The sequence below is a fragment of the Panthera leo genome, chromosome E1 (assembly GCF_018350215.1).
Source record: "Panthera leo isolate Ple1 chromosome E1, P.leo_Ple1_pat1.1, whole genome shotgun sequence".
Lineage (NCBI taxonomy): Eukaryota > Metazoa > Chordata > Mammalia > Carnivora > Felidae > Panthera > Panthera leo.
Window position 1 is genome coordinate 14,023,554 of NC_056692.1, and position 17,497 is coordinate 14,041,050.

General features: G+C 53.0%; 1 protein-coding gene and 1 long non-coding RNA gene across 6 annotated transcripts in view; one reads left to right on the top strand and one right to left on the bottom strand.

Annotated features, from left to right (window-relative positions):
- RAP1GAP2 (RAP1 GTPase activating protein 2) overlaps positions 1-2,237 on the bottom strand; it is a 191,363-nt gene extending 189,126 nt beyond the window's left edge. For 2 of the 5 annotated variants that reach the window (XR_006196347.1, XM_042914756.1), the window contains exon 1: positions 1,345-2,082. Coding sequence is in view for 4 of the 5 variants with exons in the window: in XM_042914756.1 (XP_042770690.1) it covers positions 1,345-1,595 (251 nt within the window). In the remaining variant the exon portion in view is untranslated. The other 3 variants (XM_042914755.1, XM_042914757.1, XM_042914758.1) reach the window with 3 other exon arrangements.
- Positions 2,238-2,596: 359 nt separating this feature from the next.
- On the top strand, positions 2,597-16,743 carry LOC122206030. The gene is made up of 3 exons (XR_006196348.1): positions 2,597-2,665; positions 11,245-11,360; positions 16,591-16,743. It is a non-coding gene; the product is annotated as an uncharacterized LOC122206030 (long non-coding RNA).
- Positions 16,744-17,497: the final 754 nt, after the last annotated feature.

Genomic DNA, 17,497 nt, shown 5'->3' on the forward strand with positions numbered 1-17,497 from the left:
ATTTTCTCAAGGAATCCTTTTTAGTTCTTACGACATCCTGTGCATAAGGTGGAAATCCCCCACTTACACACGGGGAAACTGAGACCCAGAGAGGGGAAGTGTCCCGTCTGAGTTCCTCAACGGGCCAAGGTGGAGCCAGCACTAGAACCCAGACTTCTGGTGTGGCGCCCTCTCAACCCAACCAGCACAGCACCCAGTGGGTCACAGCAACCCCTGGCCCAGCACCCACATCCACACCTACCCGGCAATCTATCCACAGGGTTCCCACGCTAGGGTGTGGCCCTGGGAGGGCAGGGCCTGTGGCCTTTGCAGGGCCAAGACAGGAGACAGGGCAGTAGCTGTGAACCGAGGTTTTCTCTTTCAGAAAGCCAAACTCCCAAGGTTCTCCCTGGCGCCTTCTCTCTCCTCCCCACCCCATTCTCTCTCTTCACCTTGTCTGCCGCTGATGCCACTGGCTATCCACCCCGGCATCCAAAGGAGCTTCCAAAATACCGGCCCCTGAGATTCTGTTCACGGTGTGGAGTGGGCCAGGGCTCCAGGAATCTGCACTTTAGTCTCCAAGCCTCCCAGCTGGCAGCCATCTCCAGATGACGGCTGCTCTAACCCTCCAAGCCCACCAGGAAGCCCTGCACCCCGTCAGACTCAATGAGCCCCTACCCAATGCCTGTCGTGGGCAAGAAACACTTCACTTAGTCGTTCCATAAGCGTGTACTAAGCACGTACAACGTGCCACACACAGTTCCTCGTTCTGCTCCACACCTTCCAGAGGAGGGTGGGTCTCAGAGGTCCCCTCTCATGGCCTGGGCCCTGTCCTGTAGCGATCCCAGCCAGCCTGACAGGGAAGCACACTAGGTGATTTGGACCCAGACCTCACCCTCGGGACAGGAACCCCTTGGCCCCGCCATCAGGGAGGGCCTGTGAGCAGGCACTAGGCCACACTGTGCCACCTCTAGCATCATCTCATCCTCGCTGTCCCCAACTGCCAAACATGGAGCACCCACAACCCCTCCTGCCAGAGGGTGGGTGGCAAAGAGCCTCCAAAGAGGGGGAAAAGGGAAGTCAAAAGCTGCACACACACAGAAGCGTAAACAGCCAGAGGAGCAGAACCCACCTCCTCCCAGACCCTGTGCCCCCTCCCTCTGTCCCTCGCCTCTGTGTCCCCCCAATTAGCCCGCCAGCCTCCACACCAGGGCACCCCTGGCCACCCTCCCTGCAGCAGCAGGAATCTTTGACAAGGCCCCAGGTCCACAAGCTGAAAGGAAACCGATAATGAAAACCACTTGACCCCGTTCCCCAGCTGAGGAGAAGCTGCCAGCAGCTGGTAACCATAGACAAGTCTTTGACCTTGGTCTCCCCGTTTTCTGGCCCCTAGGGAGGAAGGGGCTTCTCTCTTGTCCCAGACAGAAGCTTAGTGGCAAAAGGTGGCCCAGAGGTCCAGGGGAGAAGCGCGAACCCAGCTGCTCCGGCTGGGACAGAGCCGGGATTGGCTGGCCGGGCGGGGGGCGGGACCTGTGCAGATGGGTGTGCCCTGCCTTCTCCACCTTTGCCACGGAGAGGACTGAGCCCAGAGGTCCCCTGTGCAGGAGACACCCCATCACAACATCACGTACAAAGCGGACACGGGAGGAGTGTATGGCACACCTGCCCAGACAAGGGCACTCAAAGCGAGAGAAGCCCAGACGTGCACACACACCTGCTCAGAAGCGCAGAGTGCACACGTGGTCACACACACAGCACACCCACCCAGCCAGGCACACACTTCATACCTGGTTGTACAGACTGGGAGCTGCAGACATGCCACACACACATGGGAACAGGCACAGACACAACATTCAGCCACAGCCACGCAGCCTCGTTCACACTGGCTCCAGCTCCAACCCTCCGGACTCCCTAGATCCTTCTCCAGGGTGAGTGAGGGAAAGCTTAATGTCTGATACCCCGGCCACCTCCATCCGGCCACGGCAGCTGCAATGCACCCTCCTACCCACCCGGATCTCAGGCACAACCTGAGCCCTCTGCTCACACAGGCAGCCCCAGCAGATGCAAGACGTCGCGGCTAGGTTCGCTCCCATCCCTTCAACCGCCGTCCCATCTGTCACCCACCATCCAAAGCCCCCAAAGGAGACACTGCGCTTCCTGCGAAACATGGCTGTGGCCGTGGGGCCCCGGAACCCAGCGATGTCCTCAGGACTGTTGGCAAAAAGGTGACAGTGCAGTGGGGTCAGCAGGGCCAAAGGCGTAGGGCGGGACACTGGGTGTGGCACCTCCCCCACTGCCTGTCCCCAACCCCAGCACTTCCTGTGGGCGAGGCCGCGGGGCTGGGAGGTGTGTCCTGCCCTCCAGGAGGCACCAAGGAGGCAGGGGAGGTCGCAGAGGGCAGCTTCCCCATGCCCAGAGGAACCCGCAGCTCCGGAAGGGGCTCGGCTGGCAGATTGCACCACAGCCCGAGTTGGCAGCTCGGTCCCACACAACCCTGGCTTCTCAAAACCCAAAGGAGGCCGGAGGAGTCCCACAGACGTACCTGTGAGGGAAAGAGCTCGCTGGAAGGCTGGGGAGCCCTTCAGATGGCTCCTCACACCCACTCCCTGCAGCTGCCCAGGATGGGACCTCTGCCTTCCTGCTCCACCATGGCTCAGCACACACCAGATAAATCAGCCCCACACAGGTAAGGACACCCGCACACTTGTGGACACGAGTACACGTGCACTGCCATGAGCACAGGGGCACACGCACATGTGCACATGTAGATGCACAGGACCCACAAGTGCACAGGCATGCTCACATAAGTGTCGTTACACACCCACACACACATGCGCACAGGTACCGCACATCCACATGCCAGTTCATATACTCAACAGAGACACCTGCACGTACATCTCATATACACACAACTCCCCGTGACACAGGCTCACACATGGACACAGACCCACGTGCACACACTCAGACTGCACACACGCCCTCAAGGTACGTTCACATGTACACACGCACAGTCACAGATCTGTGCTTCTCAGACGCCCTCAAGTGCCCAACCAGAGGTCAGCAGTGGGAAGGTGGCATGTGTGTGCAAGTCTGTTTCTTTCTAGCGGGGAGAAAAAGCTAGCCCTCATCTCTGCATGCACCAATGCTGACCATGCCAGGTATACAGTAGGTGCTCACTAATGACAGCCCATGGAGGGGTGTGGCACATATGCTACCACAGACTAGGTCGGGGAGACACAGGTGGGGACCAGGCCCCTGCCCTGCTCCCCCAAGCAGTGGAGGAAGGGAAACAAAGCTACCGTGGCTGCTGCCACTGGCCTCTCTCACTGGCCCACCCTCCCCACAGTTTCCTGGTTGGGGTCCACTGCCACTCTGGGCACTGGATCTGTGTTGTGGGACCAGGGGGCCACCCCTGGGTCATGGACCAAGAGCACAGGCATTTCTATTTTCTTGACTCCGCTGAAGCAGGGAAGGCTACATGGGCGGCAGGCGGTACACTGGATGGGCTGCAGGCTCAGTTCAGGTCTGGGAGTGGCAAAGGTGGGGTCCTTTCCTCTAAGGCAGCAGGCCTCTCGGCAGAAGCCTGGTGGTCCTCAGTTCAGGCCGAATCCTCCGCCCCCACCTTCACCGGGAAAGGAAGGATGCTGTGGTTCACCCTCTGGGCTTGCGTCAGACCACTGGCTTCCCGCTGGATGTCCACTCCGTGCCCAGACCTCTCCCCACACTGCACCCACCCCACAGATGCTCAACAGGCACCATGGACGCCTTGGGTCCTACTCTCCCTGCATCCACTTGGCCTCCCTCTGAGTAAAACAGTTCTGTGCTCCATCCACCCCCAGAGGGAGTACCTGGCCAGCCTGACCAACCAGGGCAACCACAGTAACTAGCTCAGGAGTGGGGCAGGAGAAGTCAGTGGACCCAACAAGACTCACTCCCAGAGCACGCCCCTTCTCCTGCCTAGGTTGCTAAACCACAGGATGGAAACACCACACAGAGGAGGGCAGGGGCAAGAACTGCCACCCAGTGAAGAGGTCAGGTCTTCAGGACATCATCAAATCTCCTGGCGGGGTGCCTGGGTGGCTCTGTCCATTCGGCATCTGACTCTCGGATTCAGCTCAGGTCATGATCTCCCAATTCATGGGTTCAAGCCCTGGGTCAGGCTCTGCACTGACAGCTCAGAGCCTGGAGCCTGTTACAGATTCTGTGTCTCCCTCTCTGTCTGCCCCTCCCCCACTCATGCTTGCTAGCTTGCACGCTCTCTCTCTCTCTCTCTCTCTTTCTTAAATAAATATTTTTTAAAAATTTTTAAATAGAATTGAATTTCTCTCACTCTCCACTGAGGAAGTCCCAACTAAGAGGGAGAGCCTGATGTGTGTAAGAGTGAAGGTCAGAAACACCCGTGGCTGCTCAGCCTGCTGCCTCACCAACTCTGACTCCAGGCCAAGCAGACAGGCCTGGCCGTCATGCGGGTAACGAACAACACATTTCCTGTTGCAAATTACTTAGTTTTTCATCAATTAGAGGGAGTTCATAGTGAACCCATCATGGGAGCACGTGATTTAGTGTGTGAGACAATGAAGTGGGGTTATACCAATAAGCTGGGGCACTTCCGAGTACCCATCATCTAGTCTTATCTGTCCACAGGTGTGACCCTGTTTTCCTGTGGTCCATCATCGTATTCTAGGGGAAGAGGCCGCTGAGAGATGCTCTCATGCCGGTCCTCTCAATCTACAGAGATACCCAGGTGAACACCCAGGTAGGAGGCCACAACCCAGTAGGGATGCAGGCCCAGGTGCCGGCATCTGGAAGTCGGCAGGGCGCCCTGGGGAACAGGCAGGGAGGAGCATTTCAAGGTCCCAGCTGCTGCCACGTAGAGGCTGGAATCTCCCACCTGGAGTTCTGGTCTCTTGCATAGTAACACAAAAGACAAGGAGTAATGCAACACTCAGATCCTTGGCCAAGGAGCGGCAATAGCCTGGCTGTGTCAGCAGGAAGGGGCGCAGGACTCACAGCATCCCGGATGTCCTTGAAGCCACTAAGATCTGGGAACCTTGGAGAGTCCAGATGGACCCATGCCTTCCTCACTCCTCAGAGTGAGGGCCTGGAGGAAGAGAGGGAGGTTCCCAGATGGCTTATGTTTTACTCTCTGAGCTCTAGAGGGAGGTGAGAGGCATTCTAGAGCAACCTTCCACTCTCTTTTCCTCAGCGCCAGTCTCCCAAGCTTTGGAGCCATGTGACTGCCAACACATAACCTAACCTCCGAGGTCTCAGTGTACTCCTCTATGATATGGTGGCTGCCACCAAGCTCACAAGATTATAAATAAATGTAAACACTTAGCACAGGGCTCCCACACCATTATGGGAGCTATTATAATTATTATCTATTACAATTCCGCCCCCTCCTCCGGTCCCGCTCAGCTTCCTGTCGCCCCTGCTCTGACCCCTCAGTTCCTCTTCCATGTGGGGGTGGGCAGCGAGGGGTCTGAATGCTCTCTGGGAAGGACTGTGAGTCAAGAGAAAAGAGAAGCACCCTGTGAGCCAGGCCCAGCCCTTCTACCCCCACCAAGCACAGCCCAGCTTCCTCCCTGACCTCCGCTGACTCAGATTACGGAGCAGTCAGAGTGGAGACAAGCTATGGGTACAGAGGAGCCAAGGGCAGCACCTGTATCTGTGAGCGTACTACGGGCCAGCTCCGACCTCACCGCTTAGCTCCTTTCGAGCTCACGACCACCTCTGAGATGGTAACACTGCTATCCTCATTTTACAGAGGAGGACGCTGAGGCACAGAAAGGTGAAGGAACTTGACAAAATTTGCCCGGCACAATGGTGGCAGAGCTAGGTCTGATTCCAGAGACCAAGTTATCAGTCACCGTTCTATAAAATGGTCTGCATCGGCAAGTGCCGGTCCCCAGATCAAACTGCCCCTTTGGAACCCGCACAAATGCCCCATTCACACAGGGCCCATGTTACAGACAAGGGAGCCTAAGCACCTGAAAGAAAAGCACAGCTCAACAGCTAAGAGAAGACAGGGATGAAGTCGGAAAGACGAGTGCCTAAGTCTTTCCAACACCAGGCTAGACTGGCTCCTTCTGTCCTGAGGTCGCTCCTTGCCCCGTCCACAGACGGTGACTCTGGGTCACCAAATCACAAGGCCCTGGCTTCTCTGGGGAGGCCTGTGGGTGTTCCTGGTCCAGCTGGGGAACAAGTCCCACCCAGAGCCCCAAGCTCAGGACAGAGCTCCAGGGAACCCACCCAGCTCTCTGGGCTTTACAGGAATGTGGAGTTGAGAAAGCCGGCTGGGGTGGGAGGAGGAGGAAGCCCAAGCCCCTGCCCCTCCACCGGATCTGCAGGCCCTCCGGGGCGGGAGGGAAGGGAGAGACCGTGCGGTTTCCTCTGCTTGGACAGCTCTGTCCTCACAGCCGCTAGTGGGAGCTGAAAGAGGAGACAAGCTCCTTTCCCAGGCTTGGGGACGAGCAGTTACAGGAAGCTCCGGAAACAGATGCCCCTGGAGAAGCCGGCACTAGATCATTTGGCCTAGATCCGCCCCCGCTCCACACGCAGCATGAACTACTAGCATGACGGGGTGGGGCTCAGCTCTCCTCCCACCTCCACCACTAAACCACCTTGAGCAGGTCACGTGCTTTTTGGGGGGCTTCGGTGGAACTTTCCTCAAAGGGGAGGCAACATTCACCCCTGCTTCCTTCATAAGCCAGGTGAGGACAAAGAACAGCGGCAGAGAAGGGCATTCTGGTCTCCAGAAAACAGGGTGCAATGGCATTCAGAGCCAGCAAACATGCATCAGTTAGGAATCCACACTTGGTGATCGAGACAAAATGACATCTAACATCTGCCCTTTGATTTATGGTGCACTGATCACTTCCCCGCGTGCGCTATCTCTAGGGCCAGACTGAATTTCCCATTGCATGAGTTCTGAAAAGCAAGATGATGACAAAAAAATTGCAAGAGCAGTGCTAGTGAAAAGCAGACTCCAAGAGCATGACCCTGAGCCATGACCACGTGGTCTATTCTGATCTGCTCAGTGCTGCCAGCCTACCAAGAGAACTGCAAGCAGAACCTGGATGGACACTAAAAAGCTATCAAATGCATCACAGCGTAAAATTTCTTGGGCTCCTGGGTGGCTCAGTCGGTTGGGCGTCCGACTTCAGCTCAGGTCATGATCTCGCGGTCTGTGGGTTCGAGCCCCGCGTCGGGCTCTGTGCTGACAGCTCGGAGCCTGGAGCCTGCTTCGGATTCCGTGTCTCCTTCTCTCTCTGCCCCTCCCCCACTTGTGCTCTGTCTCTCTCTGTCTCTCAAAACTAAGCAAGTGTAAAAAAACAAAGTTTTTTTTTTAATTTCTTAAATAACGACAAGATATCACTTTTGCCCATCAGATAGTAAAGGTTAAAAGAAACCCAAAAAATGGTATGTGGATATAAGGTAACAGGCACTCCCATCATTACTGTAGAGATTTGGCAGTATCTATTAAAATTTCAAGTGCACACACCCTTCGGGCCAACAATTTTGTCTTTAGAGACTTAGTCCACATATAAACTCACACCAGTTGACAAGATCCTTGCATACAGATGTTAGTTTTATCGCTGTCTGAAACAGCAAATACAAAACATGAATGACCTTCACCATACTGGAGAAAAAGCATACAATGGGATACAATGGAGCCACTGAAAAGAAGGCAGAATTTATGTGTGTTACTATATAAAGATAACCTAAAAAAGAGTTTAAAAAAAAAAAGAAAAGAACAGTTCATCTAACAGGATCTCGTTAGTTTAAATAAATACGTAAATTCTTATGCATGCCTAGACAATTTCTGGAATGGAACATAAGCAATGGTCCAAGACTGTTTACCTCTGAAGAAGGGACCAGAACTAGAAATTTGGGGGAGGGGACTTTCACTCCCCCACTTTACGTCCTGTGTGCTGCTTGATTTTTTTTAACCATTAACATGTTATAATTTAAAGAAAAAAATGTTAAATCTATGAATGGTTTGCTCTTAAAAATAAACAAACAGGGGCAGCTGGGTGGCACAGTCGGTTGAGCGTCTGACTTCGGCTCAGGTCTTGATCTCATAGCTTGTGAGTTCGAACCCTGCATCAGGCTCTGTGCTGACAGCTCAGAGCCTGGGGCCTGCTTCAGATTCTGTGCTTCCCTCTCTCTCTGCCCCAACCCACTCGCATTCTGTCTCTGTCTCTCTCAAAAATAAATAAACGCTAAAAAAAAGTTTTTTAATAAAAATTAAAAAATAAACAAACAAACAAGAGCAGAAACGGTAGCAGCTACAAAGCCTCATTTCTTTAAAACCTTAAACTATCTGGAGCTCACACTGACACTGATCCGAGTCCTGGGACCATCTCTTCTACCCTGAAGGGAAGTAGGTCTTGCCCCAGAAAGGGCAGGCCAAGATCTCTCTCTCCCTGTCTGACTCCAGATGGTTCTTCCATCCATTCTGCTTTTAGGCAAAGAGTTTGTGCTTTAATCTTGAGAAACTCAGAGGAGACCAACATACAACTTTGCCGGAGGAAATTTAACAACACAAATCAGAATCCTTACATGCACGCCAAGGGGGCTTCTGAAGTACACATCAAGGCCTGTTTTTGGAACTGGGTGTTGGTTTTAGACGGGTGAGTCAAGTTTATGGACATTCACCCCTACACTTAAAACCTGTGCACTTCTCTACATGTACATTTTCCTTCAGTACAGAGGTTTGTTTTTTTCATATGCATGCTTTTTGACCTGGCAACCCTGTTCTCAATTCCACACCATCCCAAGAAGAAAAAAAATCAGAGCCATGCGACAAGTTGTACTTTCCAGAGTCTCCAGCTCGTTGTTGCCATAACTACGGAACAATGGAAATGACCTAAATTACCAACAGGGTAGGTTCAAGAAAGATAGCATCTCCCAACAACAGAGTACGTTCCCGCCAATATAAAGTAGGTATAGAAGTACATGTAATGACAAGGGAAGACACTTACGGCATATTTCTGAATGGAATAAAATAGGCTAAATATTATGTTCAGGGCCATATTATTAAGGGGTAAGATTAAGGATCATGATTTTTTTCTTCTTTTCTTCTTTTCTGTTTTCTGAAATAAGCAAGTCTTACTTCTATAATTAGAAAAGCACAATAAACACTACTTAAAATAATAACAAATAATGGGAAGCAAAAAGAGATAAAAAAGGGGACAGGCCCAGGGTTATATATTAGTGGTTTTCAAATGCACTGGGTGTGAGAGTTACCTGCAGTTTAAAAGAACATGGGTTCAAACCCCAGCCCTGCTGCTTACCAGCAGTGTGACCTTGGGCAAGTCCCTCAACTTCTCTGTGCCTCAGACCACACCCCTCATCTATAAAATGGGGATAATAATAGTATCTACCTCAGAGGACTGTTGGGAGGGGTAAATGAGCTAATATGCACGAAGCCTTCAGAGGAATGCCTGGCATAGACCTATAGGTGTGTTAGCCAATGCAACTGCTCAAATTCTGACTCCATTGTTCTGGGGAGGGGCCAGGGAACCTGCATGTTTAACAAACTCCCCTGATGACTCTGGCCCAGTGAGAAACACTGGTAGCAAATCCACTACAACACTCCCATTACCTTTGGTGTCCCTGGAGCTTCCTGTGGAAGTCTTGGGCACTAGGAGCTGTCTGAAGGAGATCTCGCTAAAGGAGATCACGGAGCCAGCTCTCTTAGCTCTCACTCCATCCAGCTGGGTCACTCCCGACCCTCCCCTACTGCAGAGCCTCTCCTGAATAGGCTGGAATGTGGACATCAGCACCCTCTGCAGGCAACTTTGGGTACCGCAAAGAAGAAAAGGGAGCGTCTTGGGGCGCCTGGGTGGCTCAGTCGGTTGTGTCCCAACTTTTGATTTCGGCTCTGGTCATGATCTCATGGTTTGTGAGTTCGAGCCCCACATCAGGCTCTGCGCCGACAGTGTGGGGCCTGCTTGGGATTCTCTCTCTTTCTCTCTCTCTGTCGCTCTCCTGCTCACATACACACTCTCTCTAAATAAATAAGTAAAACTTTAAAAGAGAAAAAGAAAAGAGAGCATCTTGCTTGTATTTCTAGGATGGTAGCCATACTTTCCCCTGGCATAAGGGATTGGGGGACACGTGTGGGGGAATTCTATGTCTTGCAGGAGATCAGCAACAACCGTGGGTTCCAGCCCTGGCTCTGACATTGAATAATAGCTATGGAGAAACCACTTTAACGCCCTCTGCATTTTTTTCATCTGTAACAAATAACTGTACCCATTTCTCAAGAATCTCCCATGAACCAGTTATGTCATACTTTTTACTTTATTTAATCCTGGCCCCAACCGTGTCCTCTATCCCGGTGAGGAAATGGAGTCACGGAGAGGTTAAGGAACTTGCCCAAGGTCACAGGGCTGGTAGGTGACAATGGCAGAATTCAAACCAGAGGCCCTGCTTTTAACAAGTCTGCCATTCCTATAGAGAATGAGGCCAGCACTAGATGTGAGCTACCACCAGGCTGGGCCCCCACCAATGCCCAGCCAAGGAGCAGCCCCAAGCTGGGCCAGGATGAGCAAACCTTGGCAAGCTGGGCGAGAGAGCGGTCCTTCTGGCAGATGAACAGTGACTCAGGTGGAGGCAGGCTGGGAGGACCGAGAAGAGGCAAGGAGCTCCCTCAAACACTTTTTTTTTTTAAAGCCCTGCAGCTCAAACACAACATGTTCATGATTCATGTCTCGTGACTCCCCTGAATGAAGATGGGGGCCCTAGCAGGGTTTGCCCTCCCAGGCACAGAGAAATCCTGCTGGGGTCCCAGCCTTGTTACATCTCCATCAAAACTTGTCCCTTGCCCCTTTGAAGGGAGCAAGGCTAACTTACAATGACATAATAATGGAGACACTCCATCAAGGTCCCCTCTTCTCTCCCCATTACTAGCCCCACCTCGAAAGGGCTCTGAACAGTGAGGTGGCTCCCGTATTCCATGCAAGTGGTGGGAAATTGGAGCTGGATCCTATAGCTTGGTGAAAGCCGGCACCAACGCCTCACCTGAGGCCGGGAGATCTGTAGGTGGGACTACAGTCACTGCTAAAGAAACAACCCAGTGAAGTACATACTAACATTGTCCCATTTGACAGATAGAAAAATCGGGGCACAGAGAGACTAAGTAATTTGCTCAAGGTCACGCTCCTAGGAAGGAACTGTGGCAGATTTATTATACTTTCCAAAGACAGCCACACCATCCCATAATATATCCTGCGTCCCACATGCTCTTGTTACCAGGTGACACGGACACCCCTCTACTGAGAGATGGAATCTCCGTGCCCTCCTGGACCTGTGTGGATCTGTGAGTCAGGCAGAAGCAATGCCGCATCATTTCCAAGGCTGGATAAGAAAAGGTAAAACAGGGGTTCCTGGGTGGCTTAGTGGGTTAAGTGTCCGACTTTGGCTCAGGTCATGATCTCACGGTGAGATGGAGCCCCGCATCAGGCTCTGTGCTGACAGCTCAGAGCCTGAAGCCTGCTTCAGATTCTGTCTCCATCTCTCTGCCCCTCTCCCGCTCATGCTCACTCTCTCGCTCTCTCTCAAATATAAAAAAATTTTTTAGAAAAATTTTCTTAATTAAAAAGAAAAGGTAAACTAGCTTCTGCTGGCTGTCTCTTGGGGTCCTTGCCCCTTAACCCAGCCACCATGCTGTAAGGAAGCCCGAACTAGCACACAGGGAGATGGCCTGGGTGACAAGAAGACAGAGCAAAGGGAGAGGCCCCTGTGGTGAGGGACTGAGTCCTCAAGCCAACAGCCAGCTTTAAATGCCAGACATGAGCCACCGAGCCTTCAGACCATTCCATCCCCTAGTCTTTGAAACACCCCAGAGGATGACCGCAGAGCAGACAGAAGTATCCCTGCCAGGCCCCGCCCAAACTGCAAATTCCTGAGCAAAATAAATGTCACCACTGTTTTAAGCCATAAGCTTCTGGGCAGTTTATTACGCAGTACAAATAACCGGAATAGCTGGTGATAGAGCCAGAACTGGAACCCAGTGAGCTGGCTCCAGAGCCTGTGCCCCTAGCCACTCTGCCATGGTCTCTGCTGTGTGAGAGACAGCAACAGACGAGGGGTTTGGAGCTTGGGCCTTGAGTCACACATATCTTCATATATTCATTCATTCATTCATTCATTCACTCAGGGCTTGTTTATTGCACCCTGCGATATTGTGATTCATAGGAAATACACATTTGGTCTTCGTCTACAGTTCCTGGCTCACAGCTCCCCAAACCCTTGTAGTTTCAGAAGTGCGGAGCCTGATAAAGGTGTCTTGTTATGTGAATGAGGTGACTTTTAGAAGCACCTAGGGGTGGAGGCCGGTTGCCAAGAGAACCAATCACATGATTAGAAGGCCAGACCTCTCTCTCAGACCTCCAAAGAGGGAAGAGGGGCTGGGGTTGATTCAATCGCCAATGGCTAATGATTTAATCAATTGGGGCTATGTAATGAAGCCTCCATAAAAACACACAGGACCGGGTTGGGAGTGCTTCCAGGCTGGTGGAAAAATGGGGACAGTGGCGCCCTCTCCCCACATGCTGCCCCACACACCTCTTCCATCTGCCTGCTCCTGAGTTACATCCTTTCATGATAAACCAGCGATCTAGTAAGTAAAAGGTTTCTCTGAGTGCTGTGAGCCGCTCTAGCAAATTGCCCCAATGGGGGGAGGAGGAGGAGGAGGTCCTGGGAACCTCTGATTTATAGCCAGTCGGTCAGAAGCACTGGTAACAACCTGGGCTTGGGACTAGTACCTTGTCCGACTGAATCCTCACCAGTGGAATATGATATGATCTCCAGGTAAATCGCATCAGAATTGAATTGAATTCTCAGACACCCTATTGGTGTCCAAAAATTGTTTGGTTACACATGTGGGAAAAACCACGTCCCCCCTTAACACACACACACAATAGAACTGGTGTCAGAAAAGCAATTTACATCCATACTGTGTTCCAAGCTCTCTGCTAATGCTGAGGATATATCGGTGAACAAGACAGATCCCTGCCCTGGGGGGCCTGGGAGGGAGGAGGTGAAAGATAAAAGAGGGATAACTTTACACAGGTATTTACGACAGGTTGATATGATCCAAAGGCGACCAGGTGGGTGGGGAGCCCTGTCTGGAGAGCGTGATCTGGGACAGCCTCCCTGCAGGGGAAACAGCAAGGATGTGAAAATCCAGCTTTGTGAAGAGTGAACAGAATGGCAGCAACTATCAAGAACAGACCTGGGTTGGGGCCCCTGGGTGGCTCAGTCGGTTAAGCGGCCGACTTCGGCCCAGGTCATGATCTCGCGGTCCGTGAGTTCGAGCCCCACATCGGGCTCTGTGCTGACAGCTCAGAGCCTGGAGCCTGTTTCAGATTCTGTGTCTCCCTCTCTCTGAGCCTCCCCCGTTCATGCTCTGTCTCTCTCTGTCTCAAAAATAAATAAACATTAAAAAAATTTAAAAAAAAAAAAAAAAAAAAAAAAGAACAGACCTGGGTTACATCCTGGCTCCACTACTTACTAGCTGTGTGATCTTGTGGAAGTGACCCAGCCTCTCTGAGCCTCCACTTCCTCATAAAATGGGGATGCTTCCAGAACCCACCTCACAGAATTGCTCTGAGGAGCCCATGAGCTAATACATGCACAGTGTGCAGTCCAGGGCCTGGCACAGGAGGAACTCCACATATACAAGTGACTGTGGTGACAGGAATTACTTGAGGCCAAGGTCCCCAAGCGGAATGCCCAGACCCCCAGAGACCACTCTGCTCCCTGTTGGAAACTGCTAGCCACAGCTACCGGGGAAGAGAGCATGGACAGTGGGGGTTGGGGGCCCCTCCCATGGCTGCACTGATACCCAGGCCTCTGAGGGGGTAGTCAAGTGTAAGGGGTGCACATATACTTCCCTGAAGCACACTGACACGTAGAGCCAAGCTTCTGCCCACCCCCTGTGGCCATTCCTGACTCATATCCTCAAACTAGGGCTTACCCACCTGCCACCCTGAGCTCAGAGTTCAAAGGATGGGGCCCTGGTTATCTCTCCCCAGGCCCTGCCCCAAAGGCAGTGGGCACCCACACAGCCAGTGGGGGAGAGGCAACTTCCTCAAAACAGAGGGAGGGAGGGACAGGGACAGGAAGCTTGGAGAGAAGGCAGAAGTGGGGAGGGCAGAAGACTCGGGGGCCCCAGGTAGGGCCAGGCAATCCCAGTGGGGTCAAGTATCACCTGCCATCAGACAGGCACACCCTTTAGGACTCTGGAAAGCACCTAGTGGGTGGCCAACACACATCCCCAGAGGAAAGAACACCAGCGAACAGCACACAACAATGCACACAGAGACATACTCAGAGGACCCACACCCTCCACAGATGTGCAACCTCCACAGACGTGCACACACGTACAGGCACATCTCACTGTGCCTGGCGGCCTGTCACTCCCCTCCTGCTCTTGCTCACTACCAGTCATCTAGTCAGCAGGGTCCCCCAGGTGCCCATGCCTGCTGCCATCTGCTGGCCCAGACCTTTCAGGGCCCAGCCGGCACACCCAGCATAATCCAGGAACGAGGCTGCCAGCCCTGGATCTGACCTAGGGGAGGGGGTGGGAAACCACCTGGCCCTCAGAGCAAGCTGCAAGTCAAGACCTTATCATGGGCAGGGCCAGGGACTCAGCACAGCCTGGTTTCAGGCCAGGTCCCCCAAAAGCACAAGCCTTGCCTTGGTGTCCCATCTGCCTTGGAAGCCCCCATGGCTGCTTTACATCTTGGGCAGGTTGAAAGGAGCCCTGAAGGGTTGTGGCAAACAGAGCAAAAGAAAAAAAATAAAAATAAAAACTAAGTGCAGCACGGCAGGCTAAGATCAGACATGAAGCAGAACTTCCCACTGGAGAAGCACCAAAGCACTGAAACAGAGGTGTGGACCAGAAGAGTGTCATCTGACTCCATTTAGAATTCCTCTTTAAAAAGGGAGGAGATGGATAGACATCACTGTTTGTTTTTTTACTAAAATTATTAAAAACAAAAAGAGTCCCAAATTGCAGAGGTCAGAGGAATTTTGAAATGGCTGTACATGAAGACAGTGGTTGCTGAACATCACCAGCCTAGGCTGGTGTGACCTTGCCTACAGGCAACAGACGGGCACAGTGACCTTTTATTGCCAGCCTGAGCTGGCTGTGCATGAGCAGGAGGCGGCTAGACAACTTCCCCACGGTGTGACCTCTCCTGAGGGGGCAGCACATTGCTTGGAGATGGCAGAGGGTAGAGAGGCCAGGACCACCATGGTACAGGCCTCGGCAGAGGCACATCCTCGACAGGACCAAGTGTTTGCAGTCAGCATCTCCCCTCCAAAGCAGGTGGTGGCCTGGGGGGGGCTGGCAGCCACTCCGGAGAAAGAGAGAACGAGGATCCCGAGTCTCGATGCTGTACTCTGATATACGAAGCCGGCCGGGCCTACGCCCTTGGACCCCCCACCTCATCCTCAAACACGGTCGTCCCCTTCTCTCACACCACACCATCACTCTCCCAGAGGCCCAGCCTGTCCCTGCCATCCCAGCCACCCAGGCTGCCCACCTTGCCCCACCTTGCCCGTGGTTCCTCCTCATTCTTGGCCAGTCTCCCTTCCCTTCCTGCCCTCCGTTTTTCTCTCGCCCTCCTCCACCTCCTGTGCTGAACTCCCTCCCCACCAACAGGGGCCCAGACCAATGCCCACAACCATCTGCCAACTCCAAATGCCAGCACCCACCCTCCCGCCACTACTCTTTCAAGCACCGCTCCCCTCACCACCCACCCACCCCCCACCTCACTGCCAGAGACAAGCAAGAGGCATGTCTGAGCAGCCGGCCCAGGGGCAAGGCACTGCTGGCTCAAATTCACAGAACGTGAAACAGAACGTTTCAGGGGATGTGGAAGACTGGGCCACAGCTCCAGGAGGAACTGACCAGCTCAAATGTCTGGCCCTGGAGCCTCAGATCCTACGGCCAAAGGTGAGGGGGGCTGTCATTAGAAGTCACTGAATCCTGCCTCCTCCTCCACTTGAGTGAATGAATATCCAAGCCACCCACAATGTGCTGTCTTCCCGATTATACAGAAATACAATGTTTAAGGGCCCATCGCCATGTTCAAAATTTTCATAAATGTCTCATTTAACATTTACAACCCCTGATATGGAAACTGAAGCTCTGAGAAGTTAGGTAATTTGCGCAAGGTCAGGTGGTGTGCTGGACGTATGCCACTTCAGCCCTCTCTGCCCCACTTCTTACTCCAGCCACGTCAGCAACGACCAGCTCCCCGCAGACTTTGAGCAGCGGCATTCGGTCCACCCGGCAAAACTTCACCTAGGGCGGCGTGGGGCCTTCTTTGAGGTGCAGTGTGGGGCGCCCACGAGAACCCACTGGGGCCTCACGCGTGGGCAGCCTGCAAGCAGGTGGGAGTTAATGTCCACCAAACCACTCTGTCCAGTGGGGAACAGAGCTGATGGATGAACGCTTCCCTATTTCTCTCCCCAGCAGGGCAGTTCTGAAACGCATTCCCTAAGGCTCCTCAGGAGACTGCCCAGGGCAGAGTGGTGGTAATAAAAATAATGCATCCTTGTCTTTTTTTTTTTTTTTTTTTTTTAAAGTAAGCACCATGCCCAACGTGGGTCTTGAATTCATGACTCCGGGATCAAGAGTTTCATGCTCCACTGAATCAGCCAGCCAGCCATCTTTCGTCTTTTCCCCTTCATGCCCTTTGCCCCACCCTTGTTCCCCAAGACCACTTCTCAAATAAACCACCACACACAAGCCTTTCTCTCAGCCTCTGCTTTGGGGGAACACAGGTGGAGACAGAGAGTGGTGGTGCTGGGACTCAAACCCAGGTCTGAGTAACAACAGAGCCTTTATGCTTAACCAGATGCTGCCACCACCAGGGGGCCCGTCCACACCAGGGGGCCCTTTTCCTCAAGGCTGAAGTCACTCTGAACCACACTGGCTCAGCCACACTTGATCCAGACAAGGTATGGGAAACAGGGAGCAGAGGGTATGAGGGCACCTGCAGCAGGTACGTCCTCTCTGAAACTGAAGCCACCTCTACCAAATTGCCTCAACACCCTGGGTTGAGCAGGAACCCCAGCCAGATGTGCCCTGGTCCTACCCACGTTTAGCATCTGCCTCTACCCAGAAACTTCTGTGGCTCGTCAGCTCCAGTCCCCCATCCCAGCCCCCAAGCAGGTCCCCAAGCTCACCCCCAGTGTTCAACATCTTGGAAAGGAGAGGGGACCTGAGGTAGTTTCTTGAAACCTGAGCAGCCAGATCTAGCAGACAGCCACCCTACCCCACCCCTGGACTCGGAAAACCCCATACACCTCCTTGGAGGTGAGGACAGAGCCTCCCCCAACTTCTACCCAAGTCACAAAGATATGATGGGACTCTCCTGGGGGAAATCACTCTTGGGACCTCACACGCCCTGAGTCACTCCCAGCCTCCCTACCCAACCCACCCCTACCCCCCCCCCCACACACACACAGCTGTTTGAGCTCTCCTTACCCT